Source organism: Nestor notabilis, unplaced genomic scaffold (genome assembly GCF_000696875.1).
Source record: "Nestor notabilis isolate BGI_N333 unplaced genomic scaffold, ASM69687v1 scaffold16254, whole genome shotgun sequence".
NCBI lineage: Eukaryota > Metazoa > Chordata > Aves > Psittaciformes > Psittacidae > Nestor > Nestor notabilis.
In genome coordinates this window covers 1-16,525 of record NW_009924455.1, presented here as the reverse complement: position 1 = coordinate 16,525, position 16,525 = coordinate 1, and the positions used below count along the sequence as shown (strand labels likewise).

General features: G+C 45.4%; 2 protein-coding genes across 2 annotated transcripts in view; one reads left to right on the top strand and one right to left on the bottom strand.

The window, feature by feature from the left end:
- EIF2AK3 (eukaryotic translation initiation factor 2-alpha kinase 3) overlaps nt 1–2,520 on the top strand; it is a gene marked incomplete at its 5' end in the record, with an annotated part of 39,679 nt that extends 37,159 nt beyond the window's left edge. The window contains 2 exons of the mRNA XM_010012614.1: nt 1,196–1,258; nt 2,344–2,520. Coding sequence (XP_010010916.1) covers nt 1,196–1,258; nt 2,344–2,520 — 240 coding nt within the window. The remainder of the gene's footprint in view (nt 1–1,195; nt 1,259–2,343) is intronic.
- Nucleotides 2,521–8,001: 5,481 nt separating this feature from the next.
- Nucleotides 8,002–14,534, bottom strand: LOC104404229 (histamine H2 receptor-like; the record flags this gene model as incomplete). The annotated part of the gene is made up of 4 exons (XM_010012613.1): nt 8,002–8,677; nt 10,399–10,575; nt 14,002–14,290; nt 14,461–14,534. Coding segments are annotated over 4 exons (1,216 nt in total), but the record flags the coding sequence as incomplete, so codon positions are not given.
- Between the last annotated feature and the right edge of the window lie 1,991 nt (nt 14,535–16,525).

Sequence of the window (16,525 nt, the reverse complement as noted above, 5' to 3'; positions counted from 1 at the left end):
TTCAGACACGGGGAGCTGCTCTGAGGTCTCCACAGAGCTTCTCTTCTCCAGGCTGAACAGCCCCAACTTTCTCAGCCTGTCTCCATAAGAGAGGTGCTCCAGCCCCTGATCATCCTCGTGGTTTCCTCTGGACTTGCTCCATGTCCTTTTTATGTTGAAGACACCAGAACTGTACACAGTACTCCAAATTAGGTCTTAGAAGAGCAGAGTAGAGGGGCAGGATCACCTCCTTCGACCTGCTGGTCACGCTTCTTTTGATGCAGCCCAGGATATGGTTGGTTTCTGGGCAAGTAATCAGAATTAATCCTAAATTCGTAGAATCGCGGGATGGTTTGGGAAAACCTCACCCGCCCCCACCCCCCTGCCACAGCCAGGGACACCTTCCACTAGAGCAGGTTGCTCCAAGCCAAATTCAACCCGGCCTTGAACACTGCCAGGTATGGGGCAGCCACAGCTTCTCTGGGCACCCTGTGTCAGTGCCTTCCAACCCAATCCATTCTATGTTAAAAACATGCTGAAGTGAGTAAGGTGGCCTGCTGTGATTGTGTGGCTGAACATAGGAAAAATACTGTCACTAGGTGGAGCCGATGTGCTGGTTATGAAGGAAACACAGGAGACCTTGTAAGGACAATGTACACACCATGATCTGCTTTCGAAACTGCCACTAAATCACATCGTTAGTCAGAAAGGTTAAATAAAGAGTAGAGCTTACATTGTTGAGACAGATCTGGTCAGTTCATGTGTCTTAATACTGGTGTAGATGTTCTTGAGGATTATGGGTGGTGCACAGATTTGTTGAGCCAAAGTGAGAAAGGACAAGTTTGTGTATCTGATTTAAAACTGCAGAGGTCTGAATTCTTGTAGCACTATTCTTATAGCAGGCTGCATACCTAGGGAAGCAGGAACTTGCCTATTTTAAATATGCTGTGATTTTTAACCACTAAAGCAAGACTTTAAACCAAGCCAGGTTGGATTTGGCTTGGAGCTACCTGGTCTAGTGGAAGGTGTCCCTGCCCATGGCAGGGGATTGGAACTGGGTGAGCTTCCAACCCAAACATGCTGTGATTCTTTATGATTTAAACAAGTTTATTTTCTATCCAGCTGATTTGTTCGCATTTTTTGAAGAATAATAGAGTAATATTACTGAAGAATGGTATTTTGGAAAACTTACATGTTTTTCTTAATATTCCTGCAGACTTTAAGTGATGTTAGAAATTTGAAGTTCCCACCATTGTTCATTCAGAAATATGCACAAGAGGTAAGTGTATCTGATGCTGCTAATGGTAGCTTTTTCTTTAATAATTGCTGCTTTTTTCTTTGCTTTTCAATTGCTTTGCAGATAAAAAAGGAGGGGAAAGAAGAGCTTTAATGTTACTAAGATTTCTCTCTCTATCCCTGTACTTTTCTACTTTTCCAAGCTATAACATTACAATAATACATATGATGATACTTTTGTCACACAGTTTACCTCCACTAACTTTGTCACTTACAGTTACTCATTTCACATACATCCTAATGATTTCTTGCAACAAATCCATATTCACACAAAGTGCTGAGTTCTAGACAGGTAAAGGGGAGGCTGTAGGTAGCACCATGGCTGTGTGGGATCTCACTCCAGGAACTGATCTCTCAAGTGGGAAATCATATGGGCAAATTGTGCTGTGTTCTTATCAGGGAGATTTTGAAAGTGATGTGGTTGCACATGAAGAGGAGGTGATGTACAGAACCTCTCCAATAAAAAGCTGAGATGCTTTCAGGGTTCATGGTAGCTTCAGACCAGCAGCTAAATGAGAGTAGCCTTTCTTGCTTTTACAGCTGTAGGCTGCCTGGGGGGATGTGATGAGCAGGACAATAATTCTGATTGAATTTGAGACAAATATTCAAACTACCTGTATGTTTAAAGGAATACCTCTAATTCACTGTGAAAAATTCCTGCATGGCTTAACACATGGTGGTTTAAACTTGAAGGTGTCCCTGCTTGTGGCAGGGGGGTTGGAACCAAATCATTTTTAAGGTCTCTTCCCAAACCATTGTGTGATTCTATGAAGCAAAAAATTCCTCACAAATTATATTACATATGTTTTAAATGGCTTTTGATCTCAAACAATGGGAAGGTTTTGTAACTATTGACAATAAAGACAGTTTAAGAGATGCCCAGTGATCCATTTTCATATATTTAATGCACTTCTAGCTGCTGTGCCAAAGCACTAATACCCAGGTTACTCAGATAGCAAGTGGGGACATCTTCCTCTTTCTCACACAGCCACAGTTGAAATCAGAACATTAAATAAGAAAGAATGTATGAATTGGTGCATGTAACACTTAGGATGTGTTTTCTTTTAGTACACCATGGTGAAGGACATGCTCTCTCCAAGTCCCACTGAAAGACCAGAGGCTGCAGCAATCATAGAAAACCCTGTATTTGAAGACTTGGAACTCCCACCAAAACCAGTGCTTAGGCAGAGGTCACGGACAATGAGTTTATCAGGAAATAAACATTCCAGACAACCAAGCAAATAACTATCCTCAGGATCACTTCTTCCACTCGGCAGGTTTTACAGGGATTGTTCAGCAGAAGGATCCTATGATGCAGAATGTTTATCTTTGGAAACAGTTTACTTCAACTTTTGGGTTTTAGCCATGTTTAATGTATAAGACGTGTTGGACAGATTTATGGTTTACTTTGACAAGCCAACGAAAACCAGTAACCACACTTCTCACATTCCATGCTTCTTACCTTAACTCTCCTAGGTGGATGGGTCCAGCTACTGTGCTTACCAACGGTGTGCTCCATTATCCTTTTTTGGGGGTTTATTGGGGGTTGTTTTTTGAAGCTTGTATATATCAGCTTGCTGGGTAAGTGAGAGATCTGTAACATGTAAATAGAATGAAAATCCTGTATTTTTATAGAGCAAATTACAGTCTCTAAGCCTAGTGAGTATCTCTCTGGATCACTTGCTCTTTGGTGAAATGAAGATGATTTTGAAATGAACTATGACTCCACTTTTTGTTCCCGGTGGATAAACTGGGAAGCTGCACTATTTTTAAAGCAAAAAAAGTACCACAGTTGTACATACTGTCACTCTCCATAGCCAGTCATTAGAGGAAATCATTTCATACTTCTGCACTATAGTAGAACTTAGGGAATGCATTTTATACAGATAAACCTGTAGAGAAGGAAAAGGAGCTTTTTTGCCATTCAAAAAAGGAGGTTTTTTTAGGCAGTGATTGGAAGAGCCATAGTAAAAATGATGTACAAAAATGTTGTGATTCTGCAAACTTAAACCTGATGAAGTCATACGTGTCGTATGTAACCTTGTAGATTTTGTACTTTTTAAGGAATCAACTGCTAGGCATTTGTGTAACCTGCTGATTTAACTGCCTAATGCCATGCTTTTTATTTCTCCCTGTAAATATGGTAATTTTTATTTATAAATTCCAGAATCAATCCATTTGGGTTGGTGGTGTACAGAACGCACTCGCTGCAGTTGTTGAGTGCATTTAATTATTGTGACTTCTTTCAAGTCTAAATGATTTAATAAACTTTTTTTATTTATAAAAGAAACCACTTTAGTAGTTGCTTCTGTTCAGAGGCAGCTCGGTGCATGCTGCAGATGGCAGCCCAGTGCAGCTGGAACATGAGGATGTATTTCTCTAACTTGCTTTGCTTTCCTGTCTCATACTTGCCACAGTGCACGTGATGCTGCAAAGATGAATATGCTGCTTGGAAGTGAGGTACTGCCTGAAGAAAGAAGAGAATTGATCTGTCTAAACTGGGTGGGTTACTGAGGCAAGCTCTCAGCTGTTAACAGAGAGGGAGTGTAGTGACAGGACAAGGGGTGATGGGTTTAAACTTAGACAGGGGAAGTGCAGGTTAGATCTAAGGAAGAAGTTCTTTACTATGAGGGTGCTGAGGCACTGGAACAGGCTGCCCAGAGAAGTGGTGAATGCTCCATCCCTGGCAGTGTTCAAGGCCAGGCTGGACAGAGCCTTGGGTGACATGGTCTGGTGTGAGGTGTCCCTGCCCATGGCAGGGGGTTGGAACTGGATGAGCTTAACGTCCTTTCCAACCCAAACCATTCTATGATAAGAAGAGATAACTGACAGAACTGATTTTGTATCAATGTGTTTTCCTGTTTTACAGGCTTAAATCTGTTAAAGTTGTAGTCTCTGAAATCAGGTTCTTAAGAAAGATGTTGGATTCAAGGGATCACTGTACTGTGGTGTGACTCTACAACTAACAATTAAACCAAGGGATACTCTGCAGCTTTATGATATGGCAGAAGTGGATTACAAAGGCTCTTGGATCTAGATATTGGCTTGTCCAGTTGAAGCCAGAATGCTGCAGTATTTGGTCAGAAACAGAACTTTATGGAGTTTAGCTGGGTTAAAACAGAATACAGTTTTAAGTGTGTCCTCTCCTTTGGATTTCCCTGTTAACATCAGCTATAAATGTCCAGTTAAATGCCAACGTTTGAAGCCTCTGAAGCTTCTCTGCCAGTTCACTGATTACAGATGGAGCACAGGAAATGAAGAATACCGTGGTTTTAACTTGCTGTGTATCTGTGCTGGATGCAAGCAGCTGCCTATTCCAAGGGCCCTGCAGCATTTCAGTAACCAAATGGCGTATGTGCTTACACTGGCTATGTCTACGTATTCTGGGATGTTACACTTAGCCTCAAAGGCATGCACAAATCCTACTCTGGGTGCTGCATACCCAGCCACAAAAGCACCTGGCCATATTCAGCTCTTTACTGCCCATGTCAGCGAGGCTTTGCTTTTCCTAGCACTGGATGCTGGAGTGTGTTGTCCCTGTCTTTCCTCCTTTTTGCTCCAGAAAGTCTTCCCTAACCAGAGAGGTTTTCCTCTGAACTCAGGTCTTGCCTGCAGGTACCCATTTCCCTGTCCCTGGAAGCTCCACTTGCTCTGCCCCACCAGTGGGGAAGAGGATGCTTCTCTGTGCTATGAAGTATCCAGCTGGGCTTCAATACCCCCATAAGCTCCATTTTACCAGCTCTTCAGAACTAGGCCACCTGGAATATGCACGTCTCATGTTGTTTTCCTTCTTTAAGTCAGGTTTTAATTATATTACACTTCCCTGTTCCGTCCCTTTCCTTCTGCTGGATGTTGTTCAGTCAACTCAGACTAAATGATCAGTCATGACTGAAGGCCTTGACCTGATGTGCATTTGCTCTCTGCTCACATCCCAAAGGGAAAGCCATGAAGGCAGCTTGTCTCAGCTCCGTATGGATGACAGCAGCAGCTTTCCACCTTCTCTGCAAGATCCCAGTCTTTACATAGAATCATAGAATCACAGAATGGTTTGGGTTGGAAAGCACCTTAAGATCAGTCAGTTCCAACCCCCTGACATGGGCAGGGACACCTCACATTAGCCCATGTCACCCAAGGCTCTGTCCAGCCTGGCCTTGAACACTGCCAGAGGTGGAACATTTACCACTTCTTTGGGCAGCCTGTTCCAGTGCCTCAGCACCCTCACAGTAAAGAACTTCTTCCTTGTATCCAACCTGAACTTCCCCTAAGTTTAAACCCATCACCCCTTGTCCTATTGCTACATACAGTCCCTGGTAAAGAGTCCCTCTCCAGCATCCTTGTAGCCCCCTACTGGAAGCTGCCCTGAGGTCTCTACACAGCTTCTCTTCTCCAGGCTGAACAGCCCTGATGGCTCACAGGTTTATTTTCCCTCTTTTTAGTTAATTGACATCTAGAAAACAACAACCAGACTGACTCAGGTCTTCTTGTGACCATGGAAATCAATGTGTACCTTCCCACCAATGTTTTCTGCAGAGAGACACCTGAACATGGAGGTTAGCTGCCAACTTACAGCCCTGCAGAAGGGAGCTCTGGTCTCAGGCTCTGCTGCACTCTACAGCCCTGGGTCCCAGCCTGTTCTTGCAGAGGTTGTTGCCTGACCCTCATAGCTCCTGGGGCTGAAACACAGTTCTTGTCCTGCTTTATCGAAATGAACTGAGTGACAGAAGCAAAAATCCACCGCTTTTGTGTATCTTTGTGCCCACAGCATCTAGATGCTTCCCTCTCCCAGAGTAAGGGCAGGATTGCGTAGTTGTTCTCCTTACCACTTCCACGTTGTTACTGGAGCCGTAGGAGCTGGGAGACCTAATCCACTGCAGAAGAGTCCTTTGACAGGAGCAGCAGTGCTGCAACCCCATGTCAGGGCTGTTTCTTCCACCAGGCTCTTGAGAGAGAACTTCTGATGCTTGTACCAGCGTCTTCAGTAGCTGACCTGCTCCAGGCAGTAGATACCTGCTTTTTGCTACACCTCTGAGGACAGTCCTCTGCTGTCTTTGAGCTGGAAGAGCAGAAGCACTCAGGGCTTTTACTAACATCCCCCTTTATTTAGTAACAAAGTGATGTTCTTCACCCCTCTGAGCGCCTCAGTCCATTAGTTTTAGCATTAAATATTAACCTGGGTATCTTTCTGCTGTTTGCTGTGCTTCTCAGGCTGCAGAACCTGTCCCAAGTAGGTGTGTACACTCAGAAGAAGCTGTTTTAGCAACCATCCCTCAAGTGTTTTGTGTCCATGGAAGATCAGTCTAAAAGCAGGCTCTGAGTGCAGTGACTCCCATGTAAACCAGTGTGAGACCCAGGGGAAGCAATGGCTGTTGTATGAGTGGTCACCAGCCCTCATGTAACCCTGCTACAGAAAAGCTGTGGTCCTGGGGGCTCAGCTCCTCCTTTTACTCACTGCTATGATGCTGCAAAGACATTAGGGAGCAGTCCTGCCTTTTCAGTATCATCCTTTGGTAAGGCAATTCATGGCCCTCCTGCAGGGAGCCAGTGCTGTTTGGTGCTGTTTGAAGTCCAGACAAGCACTCGGGAGTGGTAAAAATAATCATTCCCATTCATCATCCTTTTCTTATGGCTGTATGGTCCAGCAATATTCTGCAGCTACACTCATGGCAGCAAGGCATAGACATCACAGTGCAAAACACACAAGTAAGTAATAATTCCTCTTCATGTCCTCTTTTTGACTGCTGTTGGAAGTCCAGACAAGCACTCGGGAGTGGTAAAAATAATCATTCCCATTCATCATCCTTTTCTTATGGCTGTATGGTCCAGCAATATTCTGCAGCTACACTCATGGCAGCAAGGCATAGACATCACAGTGCAAAACACACAAGTAATAATTCCTCTTCATGTCCCCTTTTTGGCTGCTGTTGGTCATCTGCAGCTCCCTTTGAACCCCAGGGGCACTCAGTGCTCTTAGCAAGTCTTGCTCATCTCCTGGGGCCTGCCACATAGGATATTCCCTTCCAGAATGCATAAGGACACTCAGGTAATTCACAGAAAGCCACTGAAAGCTCTGAACCTCTCAGGAGCAAGTTGAAGCCTGAGCAACAGCCTAGACTGCAGCATGGTGCCTTTGTAAAGACGTGACCTCTGCTCCTTGACCACATCCCTCCTAACACCCATACACAGACTGACACACACAGAATTACTAAAATCAATCAAATCTGAGCAAGCTGCTCTAGTGGAAGGTGTCCCTGCTCGTGGCAGGGGGTTGGAGCTGGATGAGCTTTAAGGTCCTTTCCAACCCAAACCATTCCATGGTTCTATGAAATCTATAATGTAAGCTGCAAGGTGAGAGCTACAGTGGCTTGAGAAACAAGAAACACTGTCCCACCTCATGCTGCAGAGCACCTGGATGTACACAGAGACAAGTTCACATTATCATACTGTTTTCCTCTAAATGAAGATTGAATTTGTCTTAGGAAATGCTCATTAAAAAATAATTAGGCAGGAAAGAATTAGCTCCATTAATTATAACAAGTTGCCCCTAAAATATCAAAGTTCCTTGTTTATAAAACTGTGGGAGATGAGGAAATGCACTTTTGCCCTTTGTCCCCAGGTGTCATATTCTAGCTCCTCCTTTCCCCCATTTTCCTACCCATTATTTTTCCATTAGGATGTGCTCTGGTCCTTTCTGTGTCACCACCTCCAGCATCTCATTCCGAATCCCTATTACTTGGGTTTGCCCTTCAGGGCCCCATTGGGCACCGGCACTGTGATGCTGTATTCTAAGTCTGGAGCAGTCTTGGAAAACGTGGCTATGGAAACCATGTCTTCTCCTATGTCCACCTGAGACCTGTGCCTGCAAATGAGCAGCTTCTTCAGGGCCCGTTGGAAGTCCCGGTTCAGGAAAGCATAGAGCATTGGGTTGATGGTGGAGTTGCAATACCCCAACCAAGTGATGATCTTGAATGCATCAACCAAGACTGTGCTGGTGGAGTCGGTGCCTCTGGCTGCAAGCCAGACGTTGAGGACAAAGTAGGGCAGCCAGCAGAGCACAAAGACTGAGATGATGATGCTGATGGTCCGTGTGGCCTTGTTCTCCAGCTGCAGGTGGTTCTGCCGCTTGCTGTTGGGGTGGTAGTGGATCTCCAGGGTCTGAGACATGATACGAGTGGCCTTGAGCCGCGAAGCGCGGTAGATGAAGAAATACATGCTGCACATGACCATGAAGGGAACAAAAAACGCCAGAGCAGAAGCCACGATGGCAAAAATCCAGTTGGTGACAAAGATGCATTCTCTGCCTGCATCAAAGTCCACCCCGGGGATCTCATTCCAGCCTTGCATGACAGGAAGGAAGGAAATGAGGGAGGAGTATACCCAGACCATGCAGGTCATCACGATGCATCTGTGAAAGGGAAGAGGTGGAGAGGGGAGAGAGGGTCGGAGCAATTTTCAGTCGAGAACATGCAGTACGACTCAATGCCCATGGTAAGCCATGTGGGATATCGCTCTGCAGTCCCACAGGGCCTGGAGAAGGGGAAAAGCTGGGGTACAACAAGTCCAGACCCTTACCAACAGGGTAATTGGGTCTGTGGTTTACAGAACTGAGGTCAATGTAAGGGATGCTCAGAGCCGGCTGGAAAAAATGAGGAGGAAAGGTTTCACAGAGGATTTCTGTTAATATTTATAACAATTCAATGTAGCTTTTCCTATTTGGTTTCAGCTTTGGTTTCTCGCCATTATTCTCTGAGCAGCAATAGCTGATGGACATCAGATCCTCAGAACCAACCACTACAGTGCTTGCTCTGCAGCACAGCATGATGCGCAGCCCCCTCCTCATCTTAGGGACCTGTGCTCCCCAGATAGCATGCAGCAAGAGTTATAGTGTGGAAAACATCCCCAAAAGAGCCTGAACCCACCTGGTAAAGCACTCCAGAGCCACAGTGTCCTCCCTCAGACAACTTTCCCCTTCTTCAGTACTCATTTCAGTGTTTCACACAAAACCTTGACACAAGCTTAGAAACCCATCTTGTCTTCTCTGCATTTTCCCTCCTGAATCACAGCCTGGTTTGGGTTGAAGGGAACTTAAAGCTCATCCAGTTCCACCCCCCTGCCCCGGTCAGGAACACCTTCCACTAGAGCAGGTTGCTCCAAGCCCCTGTGTCCAACCTGGCCTTGAACACTGCCAGGGATGGGGAAGCATTGTCTTGTCTTAGCATGACTTTGCTCGCTGTGATTCCTGCAGTCTCTTCATAGAATCATAGAATCATAGAATAGTCAGGGTTGGAAAGGACCTTAAGATCATCTAGTTCCAACCCCCCTGCCATGGGCAGGGACACCACACACTAAACTATGTTGCCCAAGACTCTGTCCAACCTGGCCTTGAACACCGCCAGGGTTGGAGCATTCACAACTTCCTTGGGCAACCTATTCCAGTGCCTCAGCACCCTCACAGTAAAGAACTTCTTCCTTAGATCTAACCTGAACTTCCCCTGTTTAAGTTTAAAGCCATTACCCCTTGTCCTACCACTGCAGTCCCTAACAAAGAGTCCCTCCCCAGCATCCTTGCAGGCCCCCTTCAGGTATTGGAAGGCTGCTATGGGGTCTCCCTGCAGTCTTCTCTTCTCCAGGCTGAACAGCCCAGCTCCCTCTTGTTTGCACAATGTCAGGTTTCTTGCTTTGTTTCCAAGACCTCTATCTCACCCCTTCTCTAGCTAAACCTCACAGTCCTGCCTGAGATATATGACTGTCACTTCAGAAAACATCATGAGTTGAAGAGGGGGAAGATTACTGCTACTCACATTCTTCTGGCTGTCATTTCCCCTAGTCCCATGAAATGCCTGCAAGTTGTAGGAACAAGTCAGGCCCCATCACTTGTTTCTACCCCATTTTGCAACCCATCCTTAGCTCAGAAAGTCCATTCCTATGAGCACCACCATAGGTGCTCATTCCCCTTTTCTCCTGCACCACATTAAAATCTTCTGCAAAGCTTTAAATAGCGTGAAGATCCTTTTGCCACATCGCTCCGCTTTTGGGCACCAACTGTTCATAGTTCATTTGGTCTTAAGTCAATATAGGCCAAGTTAAAACTGTGAGGGACCCAAAGCAAGGAGCAACACCACTCACCTGCCACGGGACATCCTTCTTGAATAGTGGTAGGGGGTCACCACGGAGCAGTACCTGTCCAGGCTGATGAAGCACAACGTGACGATGGATGCAGTGCAGAACATGACATCAAAGGAGATCCAGACTTTGCAGAAGAGCTTCCCAAACAGCCACATCCCCGTCACCTCGTAAATGATGCTGCAAGAGAAAGCGGGTGGAAATCAGAGCTGGAAGGACTCATTTCATGCATTCCTCCAAGGCTCTATGGTAGTAACACCATATTTATCATGGAGGTACTAAAGATGGGCGTGCAGCTCAGGCAGCAGGGATTCACCCTCAAAGCGCAACACAAGGCACCTTGGTGAGGCATGGCTGAGGAAGACCAAACCTATGCTTCTTGCCTGCCTGTTACAAGCTGGTGCTTTGACAGAGGTGCTTTGCCCCCCAGAGCTCCCCAAATTTACATCTGCACAGCTTTGTCTACCACAGCTTTTCCCAGTGCCCTGTGTGACACAGGCTTTTATGATCTCTACCCAATTCCTGAGGTGTGGAAGATGCTCCCTCCTCCTAGAAACTCACTTTTCATTTGGTCTCATGCTTCAAAGCAAGAGGATTTCAACTCCTGGTTAAAAACATTAAACTAGGAGGAAGCCTATGCAGCTTGTATGTTACATAGCTCACAAATGTCCCAGCGGTGTGAACACACCACCACAAAGCAGGCATTATGCCAAAATCATTTCTAACAAAGCCAAGAAGGGTCTTTAAGAAGTGAGCAGCGAAGGAAGGAACGTATGGCAGCTGTAGGAAGGCTGATGCATGTTTCTATAGCATTCAATTAGATGCCATTTGCTTCCTCTTTCTTTCCCCTGCTTTCTGCATCTCCTGGGGTGCTGCTGGAACAACCATTGCATGTGAATTCGATGTGAAAGGCTGAGTGATGACTTAGTCCTGCAAAGCTTTAATTATCCTGGAACTTCACAGCTTGCTGGGCAAATACAGAGGAGGTAGAGCTGCTGCGCTGCAGCACGCTCGGGTGGGCTCTGCCAGGGCAGGAGGAGTCAGCTTGATGTCAGAGGAGTTCAAAACCAGCTCCTGCTCCACATCTATCAGCAATGATTCATTCAAGTGACTTGTGAAGGTTGTTCTAGGGCACAACAGTGGGTACAGTGGTGATGAAGGGCCCAGGTAGCTTTTTGTTATGCAGGATGCTGCACAACAACCCAAGGCAACATCAACCTACAGCAGAACCTGTCCCTACACAGACACTGGTGTGTCTTTGTGTTCTCGTTAGCCACACCAGGTACCTGTGACACCACTCTGCCAAAGTCTGGGAATTGAGCTGTGGACACAAACGTGTGGATTTCCTCAACTGAAAAGTCCCCCATTGTGGAGTTGGGAGCATCTTCTCCCCACTGAGCACAAAAGGAGACACGAGTCTGAGATCACTGAGACTCAGTCATTGCGTGTAGCAGTAGTCTTCCTCCTCTCAAACTCAGGATGTTTTCTGAAGCGATAGTCATATATCTCAGGCAGGATTTTGAGGTTTAACTAGAGAGAGAGGTTTTGGAAACAAAGTGAGAAAACCTGACATGACACAAACAAGAGAGAGCTGGGTACACTGGAGTGTACCCAGCCCCTACATGGGCAGCATGGAGGGTCCCATTGACACACACGGAAAGGTTTCATGGCTCTCTTTACAGATGAGGCATTTAGAAGTCAAAGCACAGGTCCTGCAATGGACTTGGGTGTCTTATTGCCATTCAAAGAAGCCCTTCTTATCCCTTGAGATGCTGCAAAGCCTGTGGTGTGAACACCATGGCCTTCCAGAAGTGGACCATGCTGCTGTTGTGAGCATCCCTGCACACAGATTCCAGCTGAGAAGGTGCCTGTCTCTCATCAGCACACATCTGGTGGCATGCACTTGACCCACACATGTTATGGAATATGTTATGGAACATGTTATGGAATAGGTTGCCCAAGGAAGTTGTGAATGCTCCAACCCTGGAGGAGTTTAAGGCCAGGCTGGACAGAGCCTTGGGCAACATAGTTTAGTGTGTGGTGTCCCTGCTCATGGCAGGGGGGTTGGAACTAGATGATCTTAAGGTCCTTTCCAACCCTAACTGTTCTATGATTCTATGATTCTATGTTATCACATGTTATGTGATGTTATCACCGCACAGGGTATCTATGGATGTGGTACCAGTGAATACCTGTTCTCTCTTCTCTGATGTAAAAGGTCTCTGTAGCTTGGACACGATGCTGATGAAAAAGGAACAATAAAAGCCCAAAGTAACACACAGTATGAGCAAAGTCACCCCTGTGCTTCACTTATGCTCACAAAAGAAAAGAGTAGCTGGAAATACTCAGCCTGGAAATGGCTGGGCTGGCTGGAGTACCCAGACAATGAGCCAAGCACAGCTGAACTGCTCCTGCACATGAGCCAAGCCAGAACAAAACAGAAGTCTTATTCTTATGAAATTAAGGCACCAAGTGACAACCTTGTTTTTCCTTTCTGTCATGTTTTCCTGAGCCAAACTGGCTCCTGAGATCATTCCTTTTCCTCCTCTTTGGCATTCATTAACATGCATCAGCATCTACAAGTAAACTGCTTTCTGGAATTGGTTTACTATGTTTTAGCCAGATAGTGAAGCTCCCGTAAATATAAACCTCATGCAGAGAGGACTGCCCTCTGAATGCCTCCTCCTGCAGTAAACACAGGGGGAGCCTAAATTACCCTGTTTATACTAAAATGAAATCTTTACATTTACACAGAGAGAAGGGGGATGGCCTTTGTTCCCATGTCAACACTGCCTATTACATGTGTAATATAGTCAGGTAACAGGGGCAAAACAGTTCCCCAAGTGCAGTGAGTCCCATTTGTTATCCCTCTGCAGACTGTGGTTCTTCTAGTCTGTTTGATTTGCAAGGTCCACAGCCTTCCCCACAAACCCCACTGGTACATTGTCTGAACCAGAAGGAACAACCAAAATTCAGCAGTCAAAACCACAAGAATAAGAAGAATATGAAGAATAACATCCTTGTAATAGCCTTTCACAGTCAGTAATATCAAATCATCCCTTTTCTTACACTAGCAAGGAATGTTTTTACTTCTCCCTCCCACTACCACAAAATAAAAGATAAAGCTAAAGAAGTGTAAAATGGAAAGCACAGAATTGAGCTCCACTGATTTCAATAGTCATTCTTGAATAAGAAAATGAGGAGAAACTATACTCTGTGGTTTGCTGCTCTGCCTTTGAAACTAGCAGGAGCAAAACATTATGCTTAATGCTGACACACCAGTCAGTCTTCATCTCCTATTCCCCACACACCCAGAGCATGTAAAATCCTCTAGCAGCCCGTTGGCCCCATGTGCAGTGCAGAGCTAGTCCTGGAAGGGGGACTCATTGCACTGGAGCCACCTCAAAGGCTGGATATCAGACCAGCAGCCAGCATCCCTATGTAGCCAACAGGATAAATACCCTATGGAATTCTCTGTCTATAAGTGGAACCACTAGAAAGAACAGGAAAACTGAGGCACAGAAGCACATGTAGACCCCAACCACCACTAAGCTCTTTGGAGATCCCAGCCCTAAGCACAGCACGTGAACTTCTATCACTTCGTACCTAAAGGGCATGACCAGACAAGCTACAAGGAAGTCTGCCATGGCCAAGGACATGATAAACATATAGGTGACGGTGCGCAGTCTCTTTTCCACCACTGGGCAGATGAACACTATTGTGTTTCCCAGGAGTGTGATCAAGTCAATGAGGGTCAATATCAGCCCAATGACCACCTCCTGCAGGCCAATCCCTGCCAAGTTGCCACCTCCTTTCACAAAGGAGGAGTCAGCAGAGGAGAAATTAGAGAGCCAAGTTTCGTTTTTGTCCATCAGCATCTTCCCACTGTTCAAATCTGGAAGAGAGGAAAGGGGAAAAACAATAAATAAGGACTTTAATGCGTGCGACTTGTAGGTATAAGAAAGGAGGTACAGAAATAATGCTTATGCTTCATTTCCTTCAAGACAAATCCACACACCCTGCTGTGCCTGTGCCATCACTGTCCCCTGGTTACCAGTCCATTACAAGTGTCTGAAATCCTGAAGGTGAGGATAAACTTGTAGCGGTGGCTGAAGTCTTTCATGCAATTAAAAGCCTGCCTGTGAACGAAAATGCATCATCAGGTGAAGAGGGGTACAAAAAGAAATGTCCTGAGAGCAGAAAGAGGACAGGTAAGTAACTAGAATCCAAACTGAAAGCAGCTCTGCTGAATCCCAACATGCCGTGTCCACAAAGTATGGGATTGGAACTAAGTGATCTTTAAAGTCTTCTCCAACCCAAACCATCCCATGATTATATATTCTTGTCTTCATCTTTGTCACCCACACACCGGGGGAGGCTGCTTGCCTGGGCTGGATGATTTCGTGACCCCACTGTTCAGCACATGCTCTCCCTGCATGGTCCTGGTCCTTCCTTAGCCTCTGAAGTTCAGTATGGTCTGAATGGCCATACACAGAGCTTAACACAACCACACAGGGAGCTTGATGCAAGAAAGCAAATAACTGAGCAGCATGAGAATGGGTCAGGATAAAGATCCATGTAGTCCAACATCCCTTATCTCCCATCAGCCAAACTTTGCCTCTGGAGGATTATAAGAACAAGGCAGCATGTAGTAAAATTTCCCCAATGTCTGTTTTTCCTTCCAGCAGCCTATGATCCAGAATTACCCCTGAAGATGGTTTCAAGGACTTCTAAATCATGAAGCTGCCCTGCTTCCCCTTTGGCCCATGCCAAGTTTTAGCATCCATGACCTCCTATCCAACAACTCCCACAGCTCAGCTATGTGCCATGCAGAGAAACACCTTGTTTTGCTTGTTTTGAGCCTGTCACAAGCTGGTTTCACTTGATGTCCTCTGGTCCTTGCGTTGGAAGAGACACCACACAAGCAACCGCCACCCATTCTCTCTTTAATCTCCATCACATCCCCCCTCATCATCTCTTGGTCAGGCAGAGGAGCCTTTGCCAACTTGCTCATTCCTCATACGGAAGCAATAGAGGACTCCTGGCTACTCCTCCTGCTCCTCTGAGCCCCTGAGATGGACCAAAACTGCAAAGCATTTCCCAGAGGTAAATGCACTGTGGATGTATATAAGGGCATAATGATGTTCTCTGTTTTGTCCTGCTTCCCTTCCATAACAATCCCTGATGTGGTTTGCTGCTTTTGATTGGCACTTAGCACCAAGCTGACCTTTCCACAGGACTGCCTATTGCATTCCAAAGATCTCATTCCTGTGCAGTAACAGCCAGCTCAGAGCCCACTGCTTTAGACAGGAGAATAGATGCAATGAGGAAATAGGGTTCTCTCCATCTTCCCCAAGCTCCATCACTTCACAGTTGAATTTCTTCTTCCATTTTAATGTTCACTGAGCCTCTTGAAAGCTTTTCTGCAATTCCTTAAGTCAGGCCCTACCCTTCATGCCCTGATTAACCTTTGTTTCACCTGCAAACATCACCACTTCACTAGTTTTATGTTGGAGATAGATTGATTGAACCCCACGCATCCCAGCCCCTATCCCTGTAAAGGGCACTGTGACCCCTCTGTCCCACACAGTAACTCACCATCCACACACCCCTGCACTTCACCCTTTCAACCAGTATTTATTCAGACACGAAACTTCCTTCTTAGTTAAAAACTATTGAGTTTCCTTAAAAGCCCCCAACAGGAGGGACCATAGTGAAGCCCTTCCAGAAATCCAAGCAGAACACACCAGCTCGGTGTTTCTCATCCATAAACTCACTGACCTCCTCCACGCAGCCCCATATGGTGTTATGTCTGGGCTGCCTTTGGTAAAAGCAATACAGGCCTTTGCCTTGCATGTAATCGTGTGTTACATGCACCCACTCACCCTTCAAAGTTCTCAGCTCCCTCCCCTGACTTCTATTTACTTGCTGGATTTAGTAATTTCCTTTCTTTTAAGTTAAAAAATATCAAATATTTTAAAAACTAAAACTAAAAATTGAAATTTTAAAAATCAAAATTAAAAAAATTAAAGATGACATTTTAAAAGATACAATCATAAAAGATAAAAATGTAAAGATAAAAGGCATTAAATAGTAAAAAATCTTAAAATTAAAGAAGAAATTAAAAAGT